Below are 22,887 nucleotides of genomic sequence, written 5' to 3' on the forward strand. Positions count from 1 at the left end.
ACCCACCACGCCCACCCCCACTCACTGGAGCTTCTTCCCTCATTTGGCCCCTCATAAGTTTGCTCCTCTCCATAGGCAGTCAGCATCCCATGACTGGTTGATGCCAGTGTCCAAAATGCCTGGCCGCTTGGCCTCCTTCAGGGTGGCTCTGACTGGCCATCTTAGCTTCACGGCTTCTAAGGGATCAGTGAGTCGGTTGCTGTGATCTGCATCGTGGCTCCACCCCCACTGTGTGCAGGGTGCTGCTTCCCTTACAGGTGGCTTTCCGAAAACTCTCTGCACAGGAATCTCACAGCCTTAAGGTCTGTTTCCAGGGAACGCAAACCAACAGCCAGATGTGGAAACTGAAAGGCTCTACCCTGGTAATACATTGCAGTGCCTTTATGAGTCTTAGTGTTCTTTTCATTCATTCGCTGGTTTGTTTGTTCATTTAACTGATGGCAGTTACGCACCCATACCATGTCAAATGTGTAAGTTCTCTCCAAGGATAAAAATCTTGTGGAACCAAAATTAATTTTATTGTCGTGGTTCTTTTGTGAGTGGATAGTGACAAACCTCTTCAATGGCTCAGGGCAAATGTTTCAGGACAAAGAAAAAGTCTGTATTTGGTTCATTATATTTTCCCTTCTTATGCTCAACTGTATCCAAAGATATTTTGCAAAGTCAGTTCTGCCTGCCAGGGAACACTATTATAGGAGTGAGTGGGGGAAGAAGTTAAGGACTTGCCCCAGGCTCAAGTATTCTAACTGAATTTCCTCTCTGCAATTTTAGTCCTCTAAGCTGCAAGGGGGTGGAAAGCAAGAGGCTCTGGAAGAGCTGCCCAGTAGTTATAGAGCAGCTTTACATCAGGACTCACAGTTCCTTCTTCATTCCATTCCTTGGCTTCTAGAAGCTTCCCAAGGAAGAGACATCATGCTTTTACCTGGGGGCACCAAAGACTCAGCGTGCCTTCATTTTGTTACCCAGACCAGAAAATAACACATACACACACACACACACACACACACACACACACACACACACACACCCCACTACTGTGGGGACAGGGAGGAAGGTGCTCTTGTTTCATCGCTGCCATTTTTGCCAGGACTTCCCAGGAGCTTTGGGGTTAAGGATAAATGGATTTTTAAACATACATAGTTTGTTGTGTGATCATGCCTTCCCTGCTAGCCACGCTAGAATAAGAATTCCAACTGTGGCGCTTCCTTTACCAGTAGAGACCTACTTAGCAAGGGCTTGCTCCTTTTGTGCCCACTTGAGTGTTAGTTCCAGAACCAGAACCCTTGAACTCCTTCACAAGAGCATGGATGGCTCTCCTGGAGTCAGCTCTGGGTTGCATGGAAGTCAGCCACATTGACTCCATTCCTGGTTGGACTGTTCCATCTGTGCCCTCATTTGTGCTCTTCTTATCCCCTTGTTGACATATCATCCTTTTGTGTCCCTAATGGTGGCGCCATCAAAATTACTCTTTCCCGTGGATATGGCCCTGCCTGTTTTCCAGGTGAAGGCTGTATTTTCGCTGCTTCTTGCCTCCAACCGGCCTGCCATTCTGTTTGCTGCAAACAGTGAGCTTGTGGGGCGGGGGGGAGCGGCTGGTGAGTGTGAGCAGGCATGCAGGCACATATGGACCCTCAACCGCCAGCACTCAGAATCCTTCCCAGGGAAGATTATGTTCGCAAAACTGACCACCATTCAGTTTAGCCAGATTAGCCCATCCCTAGACCCCCCTCCAGATGGAGAGAGGACCATTCAAGACAACAGGTATTTTGCATCTGAAATGGTCGGAGATGGGAAGAAAGAGGTCAGCCCAACCTTGGTATTGGACAGAACCATCCAAGGTGGCACGTTTATGAGAGAAGCAGATTGAAAGAGGCAGAGAATGATACACTTTTCCAAGGATGCCAGAGTTTTATTTTGGCTTTTGCAGTTATAATAGCGGGCATTAATCATGTCATTTTTAAATGTACTCTACACGGGCGCCTGGGTGGCTCAGTCGTTAAGCGTCTGCCTTCAGCTCGGGTCATGATCCCAGGGTCCTGAGATCGAGTCCCACATTGGGCTCCCTGCTCAGCGGGAAGCCTGCTTCTCCCTCTCCCCCTGCTTGTGTTCCCTCTCTCGCTGTCTCTGTCTCTATCAAATAAATAAATAAAATCTTTAAAAAAATAAAAAAATAAAAAAAATAAATGTACTATACACATAGAGCCCACTGGGCACCTTCTAGGGCCTCAGTAAAATGCCACAGGAGAGCTTCTCGGAGCCCTTAGCAGACACGTGAAGTGAAGGGATGCTACATGTAGATGTAATTGGTTCATGACAGTGTAAAATATTTCACTGAACTATAAATGAAGAACACCTTGTAGTTCTTTCCCATGTGTTTTCATTTTTTCCCCTTCCGTTCCTTTCTGTGAGGCAGGGAAACTGCCAATGCTTCATCTAGGAAGTGTGTTCCGTGCCTTCCACACAGCCAGCTGCCGACGTGGATACGCCCTCACACGGAGCCCTCTGGGGCCCAGCAAACAGACTCGAGGAACGGCCACGGCATTCCCCGGAATGCTCTTGGAGCACAGTTGAGCTAGACGTGACCCTGTTCCTGTGAGATAAACCGGGGATGCAGTGTGAGCCTGGCAGGGCGTTCAGGATGGAAGGTTTAACCCTGAGGACCTCGCAGTCTTCGGTTTACCATGCCTTCCTGTCTTCCTGGTTTAATTAAGACTTAATGCGTAAGGTTCTCCAGCTGGACAGCCCCCAGGGAAAACCTTCATGTTTACACTCATAAAGGGGTTTTGAGAATATGCAATGGAAAAAGCGAAATGAGTAGAAAAAGCACAGGAGACTAGAGGACAACCTGTTAACGTGGGAGAACAGGAACCAGCTGCCATTGTTCAAAAAGCTTTGGGAAGGAAATACGGTCCAGATTGCTTTTCTGTCCAGGGGGCCGTATTCATCCATCCTCTTTTCTCTTCTCTCCCCTGCCATGAACTTCTGCACCCTAGGAGAAAGAATGATGAGAACATAACACTAGAGACGCTTTGCCATGACCCCAAGGACACCTACCATGGAATCGTTCTCGAAGATGCTGCTTCTCCAAAGTGTATTATGAAGGAAAAAAAGGTGTTGGGCGAGACTTTCTTTATGTGTTCCTGTAGCTCCGACGAGTGCAATGACTATATCATCTTCTCCGAAGGTGAGTTTTCTTCCCTCGAGGGTCAGGAGCCCAGCTTCCTCTGTGTCCATCTCTGTGTCCCTGGTCCGAGGTCTCAGACTCCATCTTCTGGGACTGGAGAGGGAGCTTACACTCTGTGGATTAGGAACCCAGTCACCAGGCGGGACGAGGTGCTTCAAGAGAGACAGGGTTCATTCTGGCCCATAGCCAATGTGGCTTATAGGACCCACGTTATTATTTGCCTTCAACCAACAGCAGTGGTTCTTCACACAGTCCCTGGAGTGGCAGCAGCAGCATCACCTGAGAAATTTCCAGCAACGCGGAATCTGGGGCCCCGCCCCAGCCTGTGGAAGCAGAAACTCTGGGTGCGGGCCCCACAGTCTGTGTTTGAGCAAACCCTCCTGGGGATTCTGATGCTGCTCAAATTTGAGAAATGCCGGTCTGGAGATTGGAGGAGGCTGTTGGATACTGGAGGGAGACTTATTTGGAATGAACTCAGGTGGTTTTGTGTACATGTTCTTAGGATTTGTCTGAAGAGTACTTGTTAATGCTCCCATCTGAGAGAAGAACTGAAATGCAGAGGGCAAGTAATGAGCCACAGTTTACCCATGGAGGCAGCGAAAGGCGAGGTTAGCTGCTAGCCTCCATCTTTGAAGTTCAGGATTCGCTCAGCTTGAAAGGAGGGCACACACCACTCCTTTAGTTTAAGACATTATTCAGTGATTTTCAACTACAGAATAGTGTATGTTCCTCACCAAAAATTCAAACAGCCCAACATGTAAATATTTTTAAATGGAAGTACATGAGCCTCATCCCCTCACTCCTGACTCAGCAGATAATCAGCGTGGATAGTTTGTTGGATGTATATTTTTCTCTATCACTCATTTATATTATCCCTCCTTACCTCCTCTCTTTCCCTACTTCCTCCCTTTCTCCCTTCTTCCCTTCTTCAATCCATGTATACATCCATCCATCCATCCATCTATCCAGCCATCTGCCCATCCATCTATCCGTCCACCTGTCCGTCCATCCATCCATCCATCCATCCATCCATCTATCCAGCCATCTGCCCATCCATCTATCCGTCCACCTGTCCGTCCATCCATCCATCCATCCATCCATCCATCTATCCAGCCATCTGCCCATCCATCTATCCGTCCACCTGTCCGTCCATCCATCCATCCATCCATCCATCCACCTCTCAGTGCAAATAGTTGGTCATACTGTAAATATTATTTGATAATATTTTTTTTCACCCAGCCACTTTTACTCTTCCTTTTAAATAAGACAATACATATGGATATACTACATGCCTCTTAATTGTTGTCTAGAAATCCCATAATATGGATTATCTTCTCTGGCTGATTTAACCATTCCCCTGTTGGTAGATTATTAAGGTGTCTCCATTTCTCCTACATTGAATATCTTTGTAAAAGTGTCTTGTACATTTGTGCTAATATTTCTGCAAAATAAGACTTGAATTTCATTTCTAGAAATGAAATTTTGGATCAGAAGTTATACACATTTTAAATCTGGATAACCACTACTAAACTATTCTCCTCCCCACAAAGATACCTGAGTATACAGATTCCCATGTCCCTTCTTTAACACTGGAGATCATAAGCCTTTTAATTTTGCCAGTCGGATAGTGAAAATAATATTCTCTTGGTTTTAGGAATGTAAATTCAGAGTGGGGAAAGATTATTTTAGCCCCAAAATAGGTCTGATTCAATAAAAGATTTCTTTAGAACGTAAGTTCTGGGCTTAACACACTATCCCTGCTACTATGTATATCCCAACTATGGAAAATGATGTCTCATGCTTTGTGTTTGGTGCCTGCCCCCAATGCTGACCCTCCTTTTTCTCTCTCTGTGTCCTTCACCTACTGCCATTTCCCTGCTCTTCTTGTCCAACCCCTTACCAATGCTAACTTCTCAGGGTCCAGAGTCAGACATGTTCATCTGGTCAGCGCAACACTTTCTAAAGTCATTCCTCCCTCCTATTTTCTCATCCCGTATACTCCATTTCTTGCATTTTTCTTATGTAATTCGAGTTAGGAGGGAAGGTGTAACTATATTAAATCACGCTAAAGCATGGTAACACGTGATATCCTGACTTAACCTGTTAACTTTCCCCAAGTAGTTCACCTTTTCAAAGAACTCCCAGTTTAAGCCAAAGGAATTAATCTCTAATAGCAGAATATCCAAACAAGTTTATTACCATCCATGAAACTTCTCTCTCCTTTTGCGTACTGGCTTATCCACAACGGAAGAGTTTATTTTGTCTAAAGGGACAAAAGTTAATAAATGGCCTGTAAGCTGGAGATAGATATATAGATATGTATATTACTATAAGCTCTTAAGATATGCATGACTTCAGTTTTTAGTGTATTTCAGCTCAGGTGATAATCATGGGCCCATGTCTATATTTTCCCTCTTATTCATTATCAGACTATTTGTTTCCCTGTGAGGCGGGATAATCAGCATAAAGGCAGTTTCTCCTTGTACAGCTCAGGAAATCCGGCGCAGCTGATGCGTCGGTTGCTGGCTGACTTCAGAGTCTCCTAAAATGCTCCAATGTTTGCTTTTTAGACATCTTCCGTCTCCGCAGTGGGATAATTCCCCCACCTGAAACACCCCATTTGGGGACCCACTTCCCCTCTCATTGCCACCATCTGTCCCTTACCCTGAGGAATGAAATCTCTTGAAACAATTTTTATTTCTCCACTCCGAGTCAAATAAGGTGTCAAATACAAACACTCTAAAGTGTTTTACGCTGTATTTTTATTAGTACAGTACTCTGTTCTTTTGCCAGATTTCTGATCTGCAAATACAGCAAAAGATAATTACTTACGTCTTCCATTTTTCTTAAAAATTTGAGGGAAGGGGCGCCTGGGTGGCTCAGTCCGTTAAGCGTCCGACTCTTGATTTTGGCTCAGGTCATGATCTCAGGGTCGTGGGATGGAGCCCCGCATTGGGCTCCGTGCTCAGTGGGGGTGTCTGCTTGGGATTCTCTCTCTTCCTCCCCCCTCTGCCCCTACCTCCCACAATCTCAATATCTCTCTAAAATAAGTAATTTAAAAAAAAGTTAAGGGAAAAAGATGAGCCACAAGATTTTCTTTTTAAATGCACATCTTTATTTTCTGTGTTATTATTCGTAGTAGCTGACATTCAGAGAGAATGGATCCTCTCTCTTGCCAAAAGGTGTTGTGTAGAATTCCGAGGAGTCAGGGTCTGCCCCCTGGACTCACCCAGACCTCAGATTCCAGCTAGAAGAGCGGGTATTTGTGTTAGTCCTTATTGATGGCCTAGTGACAACTGTTGGTTGGAGGAGACCTGTCAGGCTGTAAGACAGAGCATAGCATGTGGGAAGAGGGACCCCGGAGCCGACAGCTGCTCTGTTTACTTGCAGATGACATAGCCACTTTGCAAAGACATTCTGCGGTTATTGATCTCCCACTGAACCTTTAAGAATCAAACAAAACCACTCAGTCTTATTTTTTTATTTTTATTTTTTTTAAAGATTTTATTTATTTATTAGAGACACAGCGAGAGAGGGAGCACAAGCAGGGGGAGTGGGAGAGGGAGGAGCAGACTCCCCGCGGAGCAGGGAGCCCCTTGCGAGGCTCGATCCCAGGACCCTGGGACCATGACCTGAGCCGAAGGCAGACGCCTAACGACTGAGCCACCCAGGCGCCCCTAGAACCACTCAGTTTTATTCATTCCATCAACGGTTTCCAAGGGCAGTAAAGACCCTTCATTTGCAGAGCCCTGAGCAAGATGACTTTTGCTGTTTTGGGAAAGAGAGAAATAGTGTCGTGTAATTGGTCAAGAGTGAGAGCCCGAGATGGCTTTCCCTGCACTGAAGGCCTGACCTGCTACTTGGCCACCTTGGGCCAGTTACCCGATGTCTCCGTGCTTCCGTCCTCTCGTGTATGAAATGGAAATAAGGGGGCGGGGGTGAGGGTGTCGTGACATTGTCAGGATTGAATAGATGGATGCATGCAGAGCATTTGTATCCATGCCCAGTCCAGCGTGAGGAGTCACCATTGGCTGCTAGTATTCTGTGGGCTCTTTGTACAGGGTCTGGGACTTCTGCGTGAGCTGTGGAGAGGACCATGCGGCACTGAGGTCGTATAGCTGAGGTTCCACCATGGCATGCCAGCGGAGCATTCAGACTCTGCCGGGTCTCTGTGCCTCATCCTCCACATGCCTTCACAGAGACGAGGGGAGAATGTCGAGGCTAGGATTTCTAATCACAGCTAACCACATCCCTGACCTCACCGGATGATATGTCAAATGAGGCACCTTGTTCCTGTTTTGACTCAGAAATCACAGCAAGAGGCAGCTAAATAAAACTGGAAAGACTCACAAGTGCCTCTCAGATCCGTGATGAGGGCAATCACACTGTCCTTGCTAAAGAGATTCACTCTTTTTTTCAGCAGAAACCTTGCTTCGGGCCACGCGCCCTTCTCCCTGGATGGCCGTGCCACTGTCGACCCCCTAGTGCTGATGGTGGGACCTGTGGCCCCCGGGGTTGGCCGTGGGGGGTAAAGAAGGTGATGCTGGGAGAGCCCGGCTCAGTAGCCAGCACACAGCAGGTGCCTTCTGTCTTACTCCTTCCTCCCTGGGGAAGGGGAACACTGCCGAGGAGCACAAGTCTTCGGAATGCTGAAAACCTTTCATACCCAAAGTCTTGGCTCACCAGCAGTGGCGGCCTTACCAGGGAGCTTGTAAGATGTACGCAGCCTCCTGGACCTACCGTGCCATCATCTGCCCTGTAACAATGTCCTTGGTGATTTTTTTGCGCATTGAAGGGTAAAAAGCACTGGTGTGAACTTACCCAGGTAGGCATGGAACCAGGGATGGGTCTTGTTAAGTTCATGCTGGTGACTTGCTGAGCTAATCAGCCCAAGAGGAACACATTTGGTCTAAAACCTGGTCATTTGGAAATGAGCTAAAGATCCTGTACTCAGTCCATTCATGTATCGCGTAGCAGAACTCCCCAGTGAAATGTGGGTGACTTTCAACAGTGATAGTAAAGGTCATTCTTTTATATACCCACAGACTTTGCGCTAGCAGATGCATGTAGATATCAAGCACCTTTTAGGTAACATTTCTCTGGCTTCCATGATAATGTTTATGTTAATTTGTCTGTGGGGTTGTCCCCTAAATTTCCCAAAGCAAGAAGACATTTAGGGATGATTTTAAGATGTTGTTCTGAATTAGGTCTACTGAGGAGGTGTTTGGTAGCCCTGGGCAGCCCTGGCCAAGTCATAGAGTAACATTAAAAAGAGTTTGCCTGAATTAGTTTGTTCCTTAGTTGTTTGTTCTGATCATCTGCTGGAGCTGGGTATGTGGAAAGCAAGAAGGTAACTTATAGGAGCTTCCAGCCCCCAATGACTGGACCCCTGGCCGTCCCACCTTTCCCCCTGACTTGGAGCTAAACTGCTCATTCCAGAAATCGAGAGGCACCATGGCTCTGCAGGAAAGGGAATTAGCATTAAACTCAAGGTCCTGAACTTTGAAAAGTCTGGTTTCAAGGCAGACACCCAGCCCCTTCCTTAACTGAAGAGCCAGCAAGCTGACACCTTGTCCAAGGCCCAGGCTCTGGAAATTCATAGAATAATTAGAACATCAGCAGGGATGATCACTGCCCTTGGTTGAGAGTCTATGATGGATTGGTCACCTGTACTAACCACTTGCGGATATGTTGTCTTATTTCCTAGAGTTATGTATATTTAAGATTCATTCATTTGTTTTAGAGAAGGGGGAGGGACAGAGGGAGAGAAAGAGAGAAAGAGAGAAAGAATCCCAAGCAGACTCCCCACCTAGTGTGGAGCCCCACACAGGGCTTGATCCTTTGACCCTGAGATCATGACCTGAGCCGAAATCAAGAGTCGGACACTTAACCGACTGAGCCACCCAGGCACCTCTAGAATTCTGTTATTTTTCTGACATCATGTTTTAGCATTTTTTTCAGCTTTATTGAGGTATAATAGGCAAATACAATTGTAATATATTTAACGTATACACATACAGGGGCGCCTGGGTGGCTCAGTCATTAAGCGTCTGCCTTCGGCTCAGGTCCTGATCCCAGGGTCCTGGGATAGAGCCCCACATTGGGCTCCCTGCTCAGCAGGGAGTCTGCTCTTCCCTCTCCAGCTCCCCCTGCTTGTACTCTCTTTCTCTCTCTGTCAGGTAAATAAATAAAATCTTTTTTAAAAAGTATACACATACATTATGAAGGGATTCCTCTCATCTAGTTAATAACATCCATCACCTCACATATTTATTTGTATGTGTGAGAACATTTAAATTCTACTCTTTTAGCAAATTTCGATTATACAAGACCATTATCAACTATACTCACCGTGTTTTACATTAGGTCTTCTGACCTTATTCACCGTATAGCTGAAAGTTTGTACCCTTTTATCAACCTCTCTCTATTTCTCCCACCCTCCAGCCTCTGGCAACCACTTTTCTACTTTCTATGAGTTTGACTTTTTTTTTTTTTTTTTAAGAGTCCACATGTAAGTGATACCATGCAGTATTTGTCTTTCTGTGTCTGGCTTATTTTACTTAGCCTGATGCCCTCAAGGTCCATCCATGTTGTGAATGGCAGAATTCCCTTCTTTCCCATAGCTGAGTAATACTCCATTTTGTGTGTGTGTGTGTGTGTGTGTGTGTGTGTGTGTGTGTGTGTGTGTGTATTCCATAGCTTTTTTATCCAGTCACCCATTCACGGACACTTAGGTTGTTTCTATATCTCAGCCATTGTGGATAATGCTGCAGTGAATATGGCAGTGCAGATAGATCTTCGAGATCCTGTTTTTATTTCCTTTGGTTATTTACTCTGAAGTGGGATTGCTGGACCATATGGTATTTCTATTTTTAATTTTTTGAGGAGCCTCCATACTGATTTCCATGGCGGCTGCACTGATGTACATTTCCACCAAGGGTGCAAAAAAAGTTTCCTTTTCTCTACTTCCTTGCCAACACTTGTTATTTCCTTCCTTTTTGGACTCATAATTTTTTATGCTGAAGTGAGTCCCATGAAATAAGTTGATCTACACTTTTCATTTTACTTACAAAGAAATGGGTCTCCAGAGAGTGACATGAGTTTCCCAAGATCTCACAGTTGGTTCTTCACCTTTTGCCCACAGAGAACCAGAGAATCTTGTGTCTTCTTCAGGGAATGCCCTTTCCCTTCGACAGTCAGGTCGGGTGGGGGGCTGTATGCTTTTCATCAGGCTTACACCCGTGGCAGTTTGCACCCCTCGCCTCAGAGGCTGCCTGTTCTGTGGGCACAGGACTGGTCGCTGAAGTACAGACTCGCCATTCAGCAAATCCTTGGCAAGACGTACAACCTCAGGCTGACATTCTTCACGGGCTTGTGAGAAATGATGTTTCTAACGTAAAGGATAGCCAGCGGGATGCTCATCTTTTGAGAAGCTCATGGTTCTCCCCCAGTAAGATGATCTGAGTGCAAATCCCCACTGAGCCACTTATAAATTCTCCCTGAGTGAACCACTTCACCTCTGTTTTCCCCTCTGAAAAATAGGGATAGAAATCGTGCTCCTTTGGACAGGATTCTTGTGAGGATAAGTGACCTCATTCATGTAGGGAACTTAGAAGTGGTACCTGGCCCAGAGCAAGTCTTCAATAAACTTTGGCTGTAAATAGTTACTATTGCTCCCTTAGATTCAAATGTCTTAACATTGGATTTAGCCAGATGAGCAAGGAGCTTTAAGAAGTGAAATCAGGGGGAAATGTTCACTGTGAGGAATGCTGTTGGGGAAACGGTTCCATTGAATTTTTCTATCTGTGAGGAAGCCAGGAGAAATTTCTCTCAGCTGTCCCCTTTAGAAAGAGTGTTTCCCTCATGGGGTCCTGTTCCTTTCTGATCTTAAGGACACTTTGAAGCATATAGAGTAGAGGTCAGCAAACTTCTTTGCTAAAGGACCCATTAGTAAATATTTTTTGGCTTTGCAGGCCCTAGAGCCTCTCCCTGTCCCAGCTACTCAGCTCTGCTGTGGAAGCAGCCAGAGACGGCGTATAAACAATTGGATGCAGCTGTGTTCCAATAACACTTCATTTACAAAAACAGACTTCAATCCGTGACGTAGATCGTGTTTTTTGTACATCCCCCTTCGGTACCGACTAAGTCGTGCTTCTGGCAAGTACTTGGCTCCTGACAACACCACTGCTTGCCTTGTATTCCACATTTATCTTCTTGTTATCTTCGTTCCACCCCCCCACACACCTTTTATTTTCTTGTCTTCCTTCCCTACTATACCTATCTATAGGTTACATGAGAATTTTTTTTTTTTGTTAAACAGGATGGAACTATCAGTAAATACATCAATTATATGTAGTCAACTTAGGCACGAGGACTCTAGCAACCACTTCTGACTCCAAGTTCAACCCATGTGGTTAAACAGAGAAGCAGACCTCCCGAAGTCGGCTGCTGCCCAGTGTGCGTTCACTGCCGACGTCCCAGCTGCGTGCAGACTTTTGCAGTTAGCATGCCCTTGAACCTGAGAGGCTGAGCGGAGAGGAGACAAGGGTTCCCAGGAGCCACAGAGTTTCATTCCTTCCTCTCTCATTGTAGAATTTCTTTTAAATGAAAACAGCCTCTCTGGTTTGCAGGCCTAACTCTGGCAGGAAGACAAATGATTTTTTTTACAGTATCAGACGCGCGGTTTCCTGTCTATGTTTAACTTGCTAGCAGAACATCTCAGCCAGCTGGTTCCCCCTGGACCTATCATGACCTTAATCACATGGCCTCACGCCATCCCACAAACCCACTCTGTATTGATCACATGCCTTGCCGCACTGTATTGACTCGTATTGGTTTCTGAGTCAGAGATGACCTAGGAGCGCGGCCCGCTCTCTCTTAAATCCCACTTTGTATTGGTTCTGTCCCAGCATCTCAGAACTGGCTTCTTGGGGAAACTGTTAACTCTTGAGTGAAAGAAATACGAAGAATAAATGGTGCTTTGGCAGCTGTAGGACTTCTGGGTGCGCTGCCTTTGAACTGTGCAGTCGCTACTCAAAATAGCTGGCTCGCCAGCTATGCGTTTTTGTTTTAGGAGAAACAAACCAGGTTGACTTTCCAGTCGAAATGCAGAAGACAAAAGTAAGCGTGGAAATATGGTTGCGAAGAGTTGTTAGAAGAGGAAGAAAATTATGGATGGAAGTCTCTGGTTTCATTCCTGGGAAGAGAAATCAGTTATTTGAGGTGATGACTCAGAGCTGAAGGGGCCTTGGGTTGTGAATGGGCTAGGTTACAAAGCATGCTCTGAATCTGTGAGTACGACCCATGTCTGGCCAAGGAAATAATAAAGATCATACATGCCCGAGGGCATTGTGACTCAGTCGAGTGAAGCTTAGAATGTATTTGTAGCATCTCCAGGCAAAGCAACTCGCTTCTGTAGATTTTTTTTTTTCCCTAAGCAGCACAGTAAACAAAGATGCTCTGAGGCTACATGTGGTTGCCTGTTGTGACTATTTCCACGCTGGAACCTCATTTTGATGTGAATCATGGCAGAGTGGAATCCAGTAAGGACACTATCTGTCTCGAATCCCAGCCACTGGATATGAGTGACCAGTTAAACAGTTGGTCTGATAAGGTGGTACGTCTGCAGTCTCTCCTCACCCCCATGACCACCTCCTTATGTTCCACAAACAGCACACGGATGGGTGACGGCAGAAGGGTCCATGGAGACCCTTTTGCCACTTTACAAGTGTCCAGTGTCCCACCAGTGGAAAAACACCAGCGAGCTAGCTAACCACCATGAAATTGACTTTCATTTTCACTCACACTAAACTCCAGAGGCTGTAATTACCACCAGTTGGACATCTGGCTGACATGCTTTTGTAAAACCTTTTCTGATCCTGATAGCACTCCTGCGCGGTGCTAATTATGCAGAATATCAAATTTACCAGCCATCATCATACAGTCATTAAGAAGGAACCATTTTGTTGTACTTTGGCTTTAGAGAACAGCATGAAAACCAGTAAATGGATGTACAGGAAGGCCACTTTGACTTAATGTAAAGAATAAATTTTGAAATATCCCAGTGTTTAGACCTTATCCTCATAGATCTACAGCTAGATCTCTTGGGATTAGATTATGGAATGATTTACAGAGGAATGGGGTCTCTCTGTTGTAACATTTCATCATTTCAAGGTCATAATTCATATTTTTACTTTGAAAAAATATACCTCGTGTTCCCTCATTAGGATATAGCTGGTTCCAGGGGCGCCTGGGTGGCTCAGTCGTTAAGCGTCTGCCTTCGGCTCAGGTCATGATCCCAGGGTCCTGGGATCGAGCCCCGCATCGGGCTCCCTGCTCCGCGGGAGGCCTGCTTCTCCCTCTCCCTCTCCCCCTGCTTGTGTTCCCTCTCTCGCTGTGTCTCTGTCAAATAAATAAATAAAATCTTTAAAAAAAAAAAAAGGATATAGCTGGTTCCAGTGTCAAGAATAGTCGATCCTAAATGTAGGCATTAAAATTCCTTCCATTTCTTCTTTTTTCAGGTCCCATCCTATTCAGAATACCTATTTTTCCCATCCGGCTGAAGTCATTGTTCTCTGCGTTGGCTGCACTTTGGAAACACCTGAGAATCTTTAAAAACTACTCATTAACTGGGTCGTAGCCCTGCAGTTTCAGACTTACTTGGTCTGAGGCCTGGTATCAGGATTTAAAAAAAAAACCTCCCCAAGATATTCTAATATGCAGCCAATGTTGGGAACCACTGACCTCAAGACAGTTTGTTCTGCCAAATATTTTTATATTTTTCATCATGTTCCTCATACAACCTGGAAAAGGATGGTAACAATTAGAGAATGACAACCACCACAGGATGTAGCTGAAATTCAGCCTTCTAGATGAGAGGAGGAGAACAACCAAAAAAAATTTACCTATATTACCACATCCCTGAGGAATAATAGGATCCTTTAATACAGGATGATACTGTGCTTTTCATAGCTTATAATAGTTGCTTCCAAACAAGGCCAAGTGCCTCCTCACTGGGTGGAGGCATCCGTGGTTTTAGAACTGATGAAATTTTACATTCAGAGCAGGTCTGTGTTAAACCTCAAAGTGTAACTGGAAGGTTAGATGGCAAATTTGGAGTGTCACTGCTCTAGCAAAGACAAGCGAGGGGAGGCCGTGTGCATAATCGTAGGAGGTAAAGATCCTCCGGTAGGAGGATCTGCGACAAGCTATGGTTCACGTGGAAGGTCAGAGGAGAAGTGAGGATGTGTTTCAAGTGGCCGAAGGGTGATCTCTAGTGGGACTAATTAACATGCTTTTCTAAAGTGGGCTGGTCTCCCTGTTGGAGAAGATATTGAAATACCTTACTATATCTCTGCTTTTAGGTTTTATGAGAGCACGAAGGGCGCCTAGGTGGAATAAGAAGATGTCATCCAGATAGGCAGCCCTAAAAAGACTAGAAGAATGAGGGCAGGTGGAGGAGCCTAACAAAACCCAAGTTAAGCGGTCAGGCTGTAGTTCTGTTGGTGGAGAAATAGGCATTCATAAGACACGTGATCATTTCTTGGGCAAAGCCTGGCGTGATTTTGGCTCTCTATTATGTTGGTTGCCCTCTGAAAGCTACAGCAACAAAAGTAACAAGACTCTATATCCCAAGGAGGAACATGAATGATGATAAGCACGATGGAAGGAGTGCCTGCTACAGCAGAAACAGAATCAGGGTTTTAATTGCCTGGAATGACCAGTGATATGAAACTTAATGGATTCATGGAAAGGCAGGCCTGTAGGTCTAGGCGATCGATTGCAGAACAGTAGCTCATCCAAAGCTGGCTTGGCATCTGTTCATGTGATAAAGACCCTGGGGTTTACAAGTGAGTTAAGGTCATTTTGAATTGAGGGTGATTTGGCCAAGAGTATCAAAACAAAACAACAGAACCAACTGACCAACCAACAGTAGTCTTCAACTGCACTCATCGGAAGGGCCGGTGAGAGCCCCAGTGGAATCTTTGCTACACAGATTACATTCCAAGTATTGTGGCTGGGTCTGGCGAAACATGGAGGATCTGGAATAGCGAGAATGATTTCAGAGAATAGATCACTATACACTTAGGAAAGGGGCCTGGCATTTAGTGGGTGCCTGCTATAAGCTGGGCAGGCCGACTTTAGAGTCTGATATATAAGTCTTTTGAAGAGCGATCAAAGGAAACAGAGATGTGCAACCTGAAAAACAAGCGATTTAGGGAAACAGATGAAATGCTCACCAAGCGTTTAAGAGCTGTCATCAATCCCATAGAAGAAGAAGAAGCCATTTTGTTGTCTTTTGCTTTAGAGGACAGCACGAAAACCAGTAAGTAGATGAGCAGGAAGGCCACCTTTGATTTAATATAAAGAGTAAATCTGTAAATATCCCAACGTTTGGACTTTATCCTAATAGATCTATAGCTAGAGCTACTGGAATTAGATTATGGGATGATTTAAAGAAAAGTGCGGTCCCTCTGTTGGAACATTTCAGCCAGAGGTTTGATCTCAGGAATATTCCAGAAGAGGTTGTCATACCAACCTGGATTTACCTGTAAGGTACTTTTGCTGGGGAGAAAGGTAGGAAGGAAATAATGTAAGGTAGACAATGGAATAGGGTGCAAAGGTTAGGGAATGGCTTAGTTTTGAAATATGTATAATTGGAATAAAGCAATCACAAGGAAAGGACGAAAGACGTCCATTATTTTGGAAAAAATTATCCTCAAAGTCTGTCCAGAATGTCAGACAGTCCTGTCAATATTCTGGAAGCTAAATTCAATCCTGTATGCCCCGTGAGCTCACTGTCCTTCTGTTGTTTAATTAAAATGATTCCTTGTTTTTTGCCTGAATTTAGTTTTTGCTTTTTGTTGAGACGATGGATGAGGAGTCCGATCTCGTTTCGCGCTCCTGCTGCCGTTGATTTCGTGAATTCTCACGGACCATTTTCTCACCAGCTAGCACTGAATACAATTCTACGAGGGCTTTGCAGACAGGTCCCCAATGAATTTTCTATGCGAGAGGGAATCCTCTTTATGGCAGAGTACCAAGGCACTTGGTCCATGTTTGCTAAAGCCCCACTTCTCAAATTCGACTGTGTAAATGAAGCAACTAGAGAACTTTCTAAAATGGAGATTCCTGATTCAGGAATTTAGGACAGGGCTGAGGTTCTGCATTTCAAATAAGTACCCTGCTGAGGTTGTTAGTCTGGGGAACACATTTGTTTTTTTGGTTTGTTTGTTTTTTACTTTTTTATTTGAGTATAGTTGATACACCGTGCTACATTAGTTTTGGGTGTACAACTGGGGAACACTCTTTGAGCAGCAGGGTGCCAGGAGATTCTTTCTGTATCATGCCACCAACATTTTTACAAGACCGGTGCTCTAACCACCGAGCTATGGGGACTTCTCGCCACCAGAATTTTTAAAAATGCGGAAAATATAGATAAGATATTAGAACTCCCGAATTAGGAAGTGTGAGTGTGTGTGTGTGTGTGTGTGTGTGTGTGTGTGTGTGTAAAATATGGTGGCTTGGTGTGTTTGTATGTGTGTGTGATGGGGCAAGAACAAGAGAAAACTGATAAGGATATGGGATATAACAGAATCAAGAGAGAAAATTTGTTGGGCTTCTTATGAAATCCTTTATCTCGCTGTCTGGGGGTCCCAGCATACAACTGTGGCTCTGTAATACTTGCTTTGCATGTTGAATGAACAACATAAGTGAAACATATTCAGTGAATGTATTTGAGATATCAGTATCTTTGGTTCACTTTCGTCATTTTCTTTATTGTAACTGGGTCCAGCTTCATTAGGCATGGTTCAACTGAGTTATGTCCCAGGGAGGATGACATCCAAACGAAAAAGCACATGCCTCCATTTTCCCAGGATAGCCAGATGACCTCCTGACTTCCCTAAATGAGCCTTCTACCGTAGAGTTGCTATTTCACTCCAAACTCTTAAAGTCTATGCAGTCTTAAACTTATTTCTGACAAGGTGCTAATGCTTCACTTTTTCAAGAAAGAGAATCTTGCAGCTCAGATAGTCACGGGGAAAATGGATTCTCTAAAAGCAGCATTATCATTGGACGTGATACAAAAGAGGTCAACAAGACTGCAATCAAACCACATACCTAACGATGTTTTAATGCTTCTTCACCAGACCAGGATTTTTTTTTTCCTGGTTGGAAATCTATGAAATACGTTATTATTAAGAATTATTTTTGTTAGGGCTTATCACAAAATAATACAAACATTTCTTGAGTGTTTTCTACCTTAAAGAGCTTGACAAGTATTTAAGAGCTTGACAAATATCTCTTGTAAGCCTTATAGGAACCCCAGTGGGGTTGGTCCTGGGTTGTCTTCATTATGCAGATGAGGAAGGAGAAAGAAACAAAGCTAGATCTAAAAATCAGATTCCAAAGTTTTTTTTTAAAAAACCAAGTTATACTGCTTCTAAATATACAGAACTGTTTCTGTAAATTTTTTGATCTCAGGATCTCCTTTGTTTTTGGAGCTTCCTATTACCTGATAAAATGTTACTACTTTGAATGTAGAGCTAGTTTTGTTTTTTGTTTTTTTTTTTAATTTCGCTGCAAATTGCCAAAAGAAGTCAGCTTTTCTGTGTGCATTGAAAAAGTCATGAAACTGGATCTCAGCTCAATGTGGTGTCTAGAAATACCGCGGTTGGGAGGTAAAGTAGCATGAAGATAATTAGTACATCACTTGGTCCTAGAAGAATCAAGAGAACTCCTCTTCCAAGAGGAGCAGGGACTTCGGGGTTTTAAATGTAGTGGCTGCTCAGAATATACTAAATAGTTTAAGGAATGTAAAGGGACCTGAAATCCCAGGCAACAAACAAAACAGCGTGGCAAAGAAAGATGATTCTGGGTTATAGTGGGAGACTTGGGATAAAAATCCTCAAGTAAGCTGTTTCAACGAAATGTACTTAGTGTTGGTCTGTTTGGAAATAATAGTTTCTTGACTAGATATAAGAATACTTTTAACAACGTGAACTTCTTGTCCTTCCCGATACCTATATCATCATTTACAAATATATTATTTCATCAGAAAAGAAGCCACGTGTCAGTGAATCTGGTTATATAGCAGATGAGCTAGCCCAGCCAGGGACATCTGGAGACCAGGAGTCACTGAGACCAGGTGTAAAAGACTAAGCTAGATGAAGCTGTAGAGTTATAAATTATAATTCTTTATATCATAATGCAGATTCTTCCATTTCGTTTCACTATACTGTTTAGGATCTCCAATTTGTATTCAGCAGAGATAGCTATGGTTGGCATCCTGTTCCTGTTTTTAAAAGAAATGCACCTAGGGGCACCTAGGTGGCTCACTCAGGTTAAACTTCTGACTCTTGGTTTCAGGTCAGGTCATGATGTCAGGGTCGTGAGATCGAGCCCTGCGTCGGGCTCTGCGCTTCGTGTGGAGTCTGCTTAAGATTCTCTCTCTGCCTCTACACCTCCCCCTGCTCTCTCTCCCTCTCTCTCTCAAATAAGTAAATAAATCATTTTTTTTTAAAAAAGAAATGCATCTAACATTTCCCCTTAGAATAAGCTTTGTTGGGGGCGCCTGGGTGGCTCAGTTGGTTAAGCGACTGCCTTCAGCTCAGGTCATGATCCTGGAGTCCCGGGATCGAGTCCCACATTGGGCTCCCTGCTCGGCGGGGAGTCTGCTTCTACCTCTGACCTTCTTCCCTCTCATGTTATCTCTCATTCTCTCTCTCTCAAATAAATAAATAAAAATCTTTAAAAAAAAAAAAGAATAAGCTTTGTTGAAGATCATTGGTATATATTTATTATCAAGGTGTTTAACATCATCATGTACTTTCTCTGTGTCCACTGAATTGATCTCGTATAGTTTTTCTCCTTTAATTTATTAATGTGGTAAATGATAGTGGGTTGTTTTGTTTGTTTCTAGTGCTAAGAGATGCTTTCCTGGTAACCTGGTCCTGCTGTCTTATCTTTGTTTTATGTTGTCTAATGGGTTTGGCTTACTATTTACTTAGAATTATTTTTTTAAATCACTGTACACGAATGAGATTGTTTAGTAATGTTCTTTTCTCATACTCTTCTTGTCTGCTTTTGGTTGTACTTATTTTCATAGAATGAATTGAGCCATGGTATATTTTTTTCTCTTCTCTGAAAGAGGTTATGTAAAATTGAAATGACCTCTTCCTTGCAAGTTTGGGAGCTGTCATCTCCATCCGGAACTGGTATGTGTTTGGGGTTTTGGGGGGAACACTGTTGCTCAAGTGTTTTGGGTTATTTTTTTCTCTACTTTTTATTTAAAAAAATTTAAACTTGTAGAAAAGTTGAAAGGATTGTGCAGGGTGAGCTTGTATAGTCTTTCCCTTTCTCAGTATTTACCCTGTGTTAACATTTTACTACACCCTCGTTTCTCTCTCGGTGCCTGCATGTGTGTGCGTGTGCACCTGCGTCTGTGTATATTATGGTCAATATTAAATTTCCCCAAAGCTGTGGGATTACTGTTGTTTAAATTCAGCATCCAGTCAAGGACTACCCATTGCATGTGGTTGTTTTGCCTCATCTGTGTGTTTCTTGTATTTTCATGACATTGACTTGGAACAGGCCAGCTCATGTATTCTGGATTTGTCTGATGGTTCCTGCTTAATGAGATTCTTTTTGCTTATTGAGATATAATTGACGTATGACATTATGTTAGTTTCAGGTGTACAGCATAACGATTCATTGTATGCATATATCGCAAAGTGATCACCACAATAAGTCTAGTTAACATCCGTCACCACACATAGTTACAAACATTTTTTTCTTGTGATGAGAACATTAAGATTTACTCTCTTAATAATTTTCAAAGATGCAATACTGGATTTTTAGAGTCACTAGATTGTACATTATATCCTCCAGACGTATTTTATAACCGGAAGTTTGTACCTTTCGACCAGCTTCATGCATTTCTCCTACCTCTTCACCCCCACCTCTGGCAACCACCAGTCATTTCTCTGAATCTGTGAGTTTAGTTTTGTTTTTGTTTTCTTAGATTCCACATATAACTTAGATGAAAGTGTTAGTCTTTCTCTGTGGGACTTACTTCACCTAGCATAATGAACTCAAGGTCCATCCATGTTGTCAAAAATGGCAGGATATTCTTCTTTTTCTGGCTTAATAGTATCCTATTGTGTGTGTATTTATATATTTATATATATACATCATATTTTCTTTGTCCATCCATCCTTCGATGGGTACTTAGGTTGTTTCCATGTCTTGGCGATTGTAAATAATGCTACAATGAACATGGGGGTGCATCTATGTCTTTGGGAATAGTGATTTCATTTCCTTCAGATTGATTAGATTTAGACTAAACGTTTTTGTAAGGATTCTACTGGTGTTTTTGTTGTAGGAAAATTTGGGGTGGGGGGTTGACAGTTCTGCCGAAACCAAATTTGGAGATGTGTATTCAGACGTGTTAATACCAAAGACACTAATTTGACAGTAAAAGGCTAAAAAAGAGAAAGATAAAAAATTAAATTAAGAAAATGTTTAATTACTCATTCAATTTCTTTAATATTTATGAGATTATTCGAGTTTCACAGTTTTTCTTGGGTCAGTTTTGTTAAGTTACACATATATATTTTTGGGACTTTGACCATTGTTGTCTAAGTTTTTAAATGTATTAGCAAAAAGTTGTCATGATCCTTTGAATCTCTGCTGTATCCGTAATGATGCCCCCCTGTGCCTTTGCTTTATTGCCTTAACAGTCTCAGAGAGGTTTATGTACTGTATTAGTCGGTATGCACAACCGATTTGGGGTATTCTTGGCCCCCCCCTTGTGTCTTTGTTTCCTATTTCGCTGATTTCAACTTCTATATTTACTGTCTCTTTCCTTCTATGTTTCTTTGGATCTCTAGTCTAGTGCTCTTTCCAGGGCTCTTGTCCCCTGTCCTCTTTTCTATGTTGAACCCTGTGCTGGCTGAGGGTCCCAAGAGCCGCCATAAGCATCCCTCTTCAGTGAAACTCCACCCCTCCATCTGCGTCACTACCTACCACACAAGTCTCCTCTGCTTTGACCTCAGCTCACTTCATGTACATTTTCCCAGTTTCCATTTCTAGGGCATGGGAATAAATAATACATATCTAGCAGTGTGGCTGTAAGATTTCAAAATAATCCATGCAAAACACAGTGTTTGGCATGAAGTAGGTGCTCAGTAAATGACTGCTGTGCTTTTTAACATTATAATGAACAGAATGACTTGAGACAGGAAGTTCTCCATCCCCCACCCCGAGCCTATCTCTCTTTAGCCCCACTTCCTCCTTTGGATCTCAGCCAGATGCATATATATATATCCTGTCGCTTTCGATGGTATTGGCCTGTGAAAGCTTAGTGGTTAGACTGTCACTGACATCTTCAAGAATCTCTGGGTTGTCATGTGGTGTTCATTAGTATACCCACGCACTAAAGCGTGCAGGAACCAGTCATCCGTATCCCTTTCTACTGCTTGGATAAATTAATATTTTGATAAATTTGTGCCCCAAACTTCTTCATTAAGTGGAGGAATTGCCAAAACTACTTCAAATACTAAAAATAGGAGCCCATCTCTCAAAGTCACTTATGGTGATTTGGCTTTTATCAAGACACATTAACTGACCCACCAGTGGCTTTTGTACTATGTTGGCCTTCATTTATTGTCTTTTTCACTGTGTGATTTTTTTTTTTGAAACTGTGAATTATAGAGGTTCAGTTTGAAATTCATTTAAGCAACCAGTGTTAGATTTGGGCATAAGAAAGGTCTTGGAAGATGCTGGGAGCAACCTGTTTTCACGATCATTTGTGTGTGCGTGTGTGCGTGTGTGTGTGTGTGTGTGTGTGTTACTAGGCAACTTGTTTACTTTTAAATCACTCCAAAGGAATGTATACCATGAAATTTCCCCTTGAGGCTTTCTGCTAGTTTGTATTTTTTTATGGCATACTAACATTTATCTTTGACATTTGTCTTTAAAAAATATTTATTTATCAAGGCTCTGACATTTGCAAATGGTTCCTTATTTGCAACTAGGTCTGGCCTCTGTCTGTGGGGCACATTTGGTTGGAGATTTTCAGAATTACTAAATGGACTTTGGAGTTCATCAGGGACTCCTCACTAGGGACACAGCTTGGTGGCGTGGAAAGAACAGAGGCTTTGGGTCACTCAGACTTGGGGGAAACAAGCTCCCCTGTTTGCCCTTGTGTGATTTATCATAACTCTTGATTTCTCTTTCTTCCTTCCTCTCTCCTTCCCTCCCTGCTTCCCTTCTTTCTTCTTTCCTTCCACATTGCAAGAACATTTCTTGCAGCATCAGTCATACCTCGAAAGGACCAATAGTAGTCCTTATGTATTCAGACAAGGAACTTAATTTCTTAACCCCTAAGATGGAATGAATACTTGAAGGGGTGTTCTGAATATCAAATGAGATTACGTATTTGAAATTTCGGGCACATAATAGGTGCTCCAAAATAAAGTTAGTTTTGTCTCCCCTTTCCTTTTCCTCCAAGAGCATCCAAAATAGTATACTTAGCCCAGGAGCAAGGCATGGCCTCCATAATTATTCTTCTGATTTCTCTCTTTTGAAAAAAAAAAAAAAAAACCTCTTTTCATTCCAAAATAAAATACAAATACAGAAAAGCACATAAAACAAATGTCCTGCTTAGTGAATGTTAACATTCTTGTAACCCCTGCCCAGGC

The 22,887-nt window shown here is 43.2% G+C and overlaps 1 protein-coding gene across 2 annotated transcripts in view; it reads left to right on the top strand.

Annotated features, from left to right (window-relative positions):
* Nucleotides 1–22,887, top strand: part of TGFBR2 (transforming growth factor beta receptor 2) — an 89,391-nt gene that overhangs the window by 37,816 nt on the left and 28,688 nt on the right. For both annotated transcript variants that reach the window (XM_028107073.2, XM_028107074.2), the window contains exon 3: nucleotides 2,994–3,184. In XM_028107073.2, coding sequence (XP_027962874.1) covers nucleotides 2,994–3,184 — 191 coding nt within the window. The remainder of the gene's footprint in view (nucleotides 1–2,993; nucleotides 3,185–22,887) is intronic.

Source organism: Eumetopias jubatus, unplaced genomic scaffold (genome assembly GCF_037043125.1).
Source record: "Eumetopias jubatus isolate StellerSeaLion01/CBP00866 unplaced genomic scaffold, mEumJub1_p1.0 scaffold_1, whole genome shotgun sequence".
In the NCBI taxonomy this organism is placed as follows: domain Eukaryota; kingdom Metazoa; phylum Chordata; class Mammalia; order Carnivora; family Otariidae; genus Eumetopias; species Eumetopias jubatus.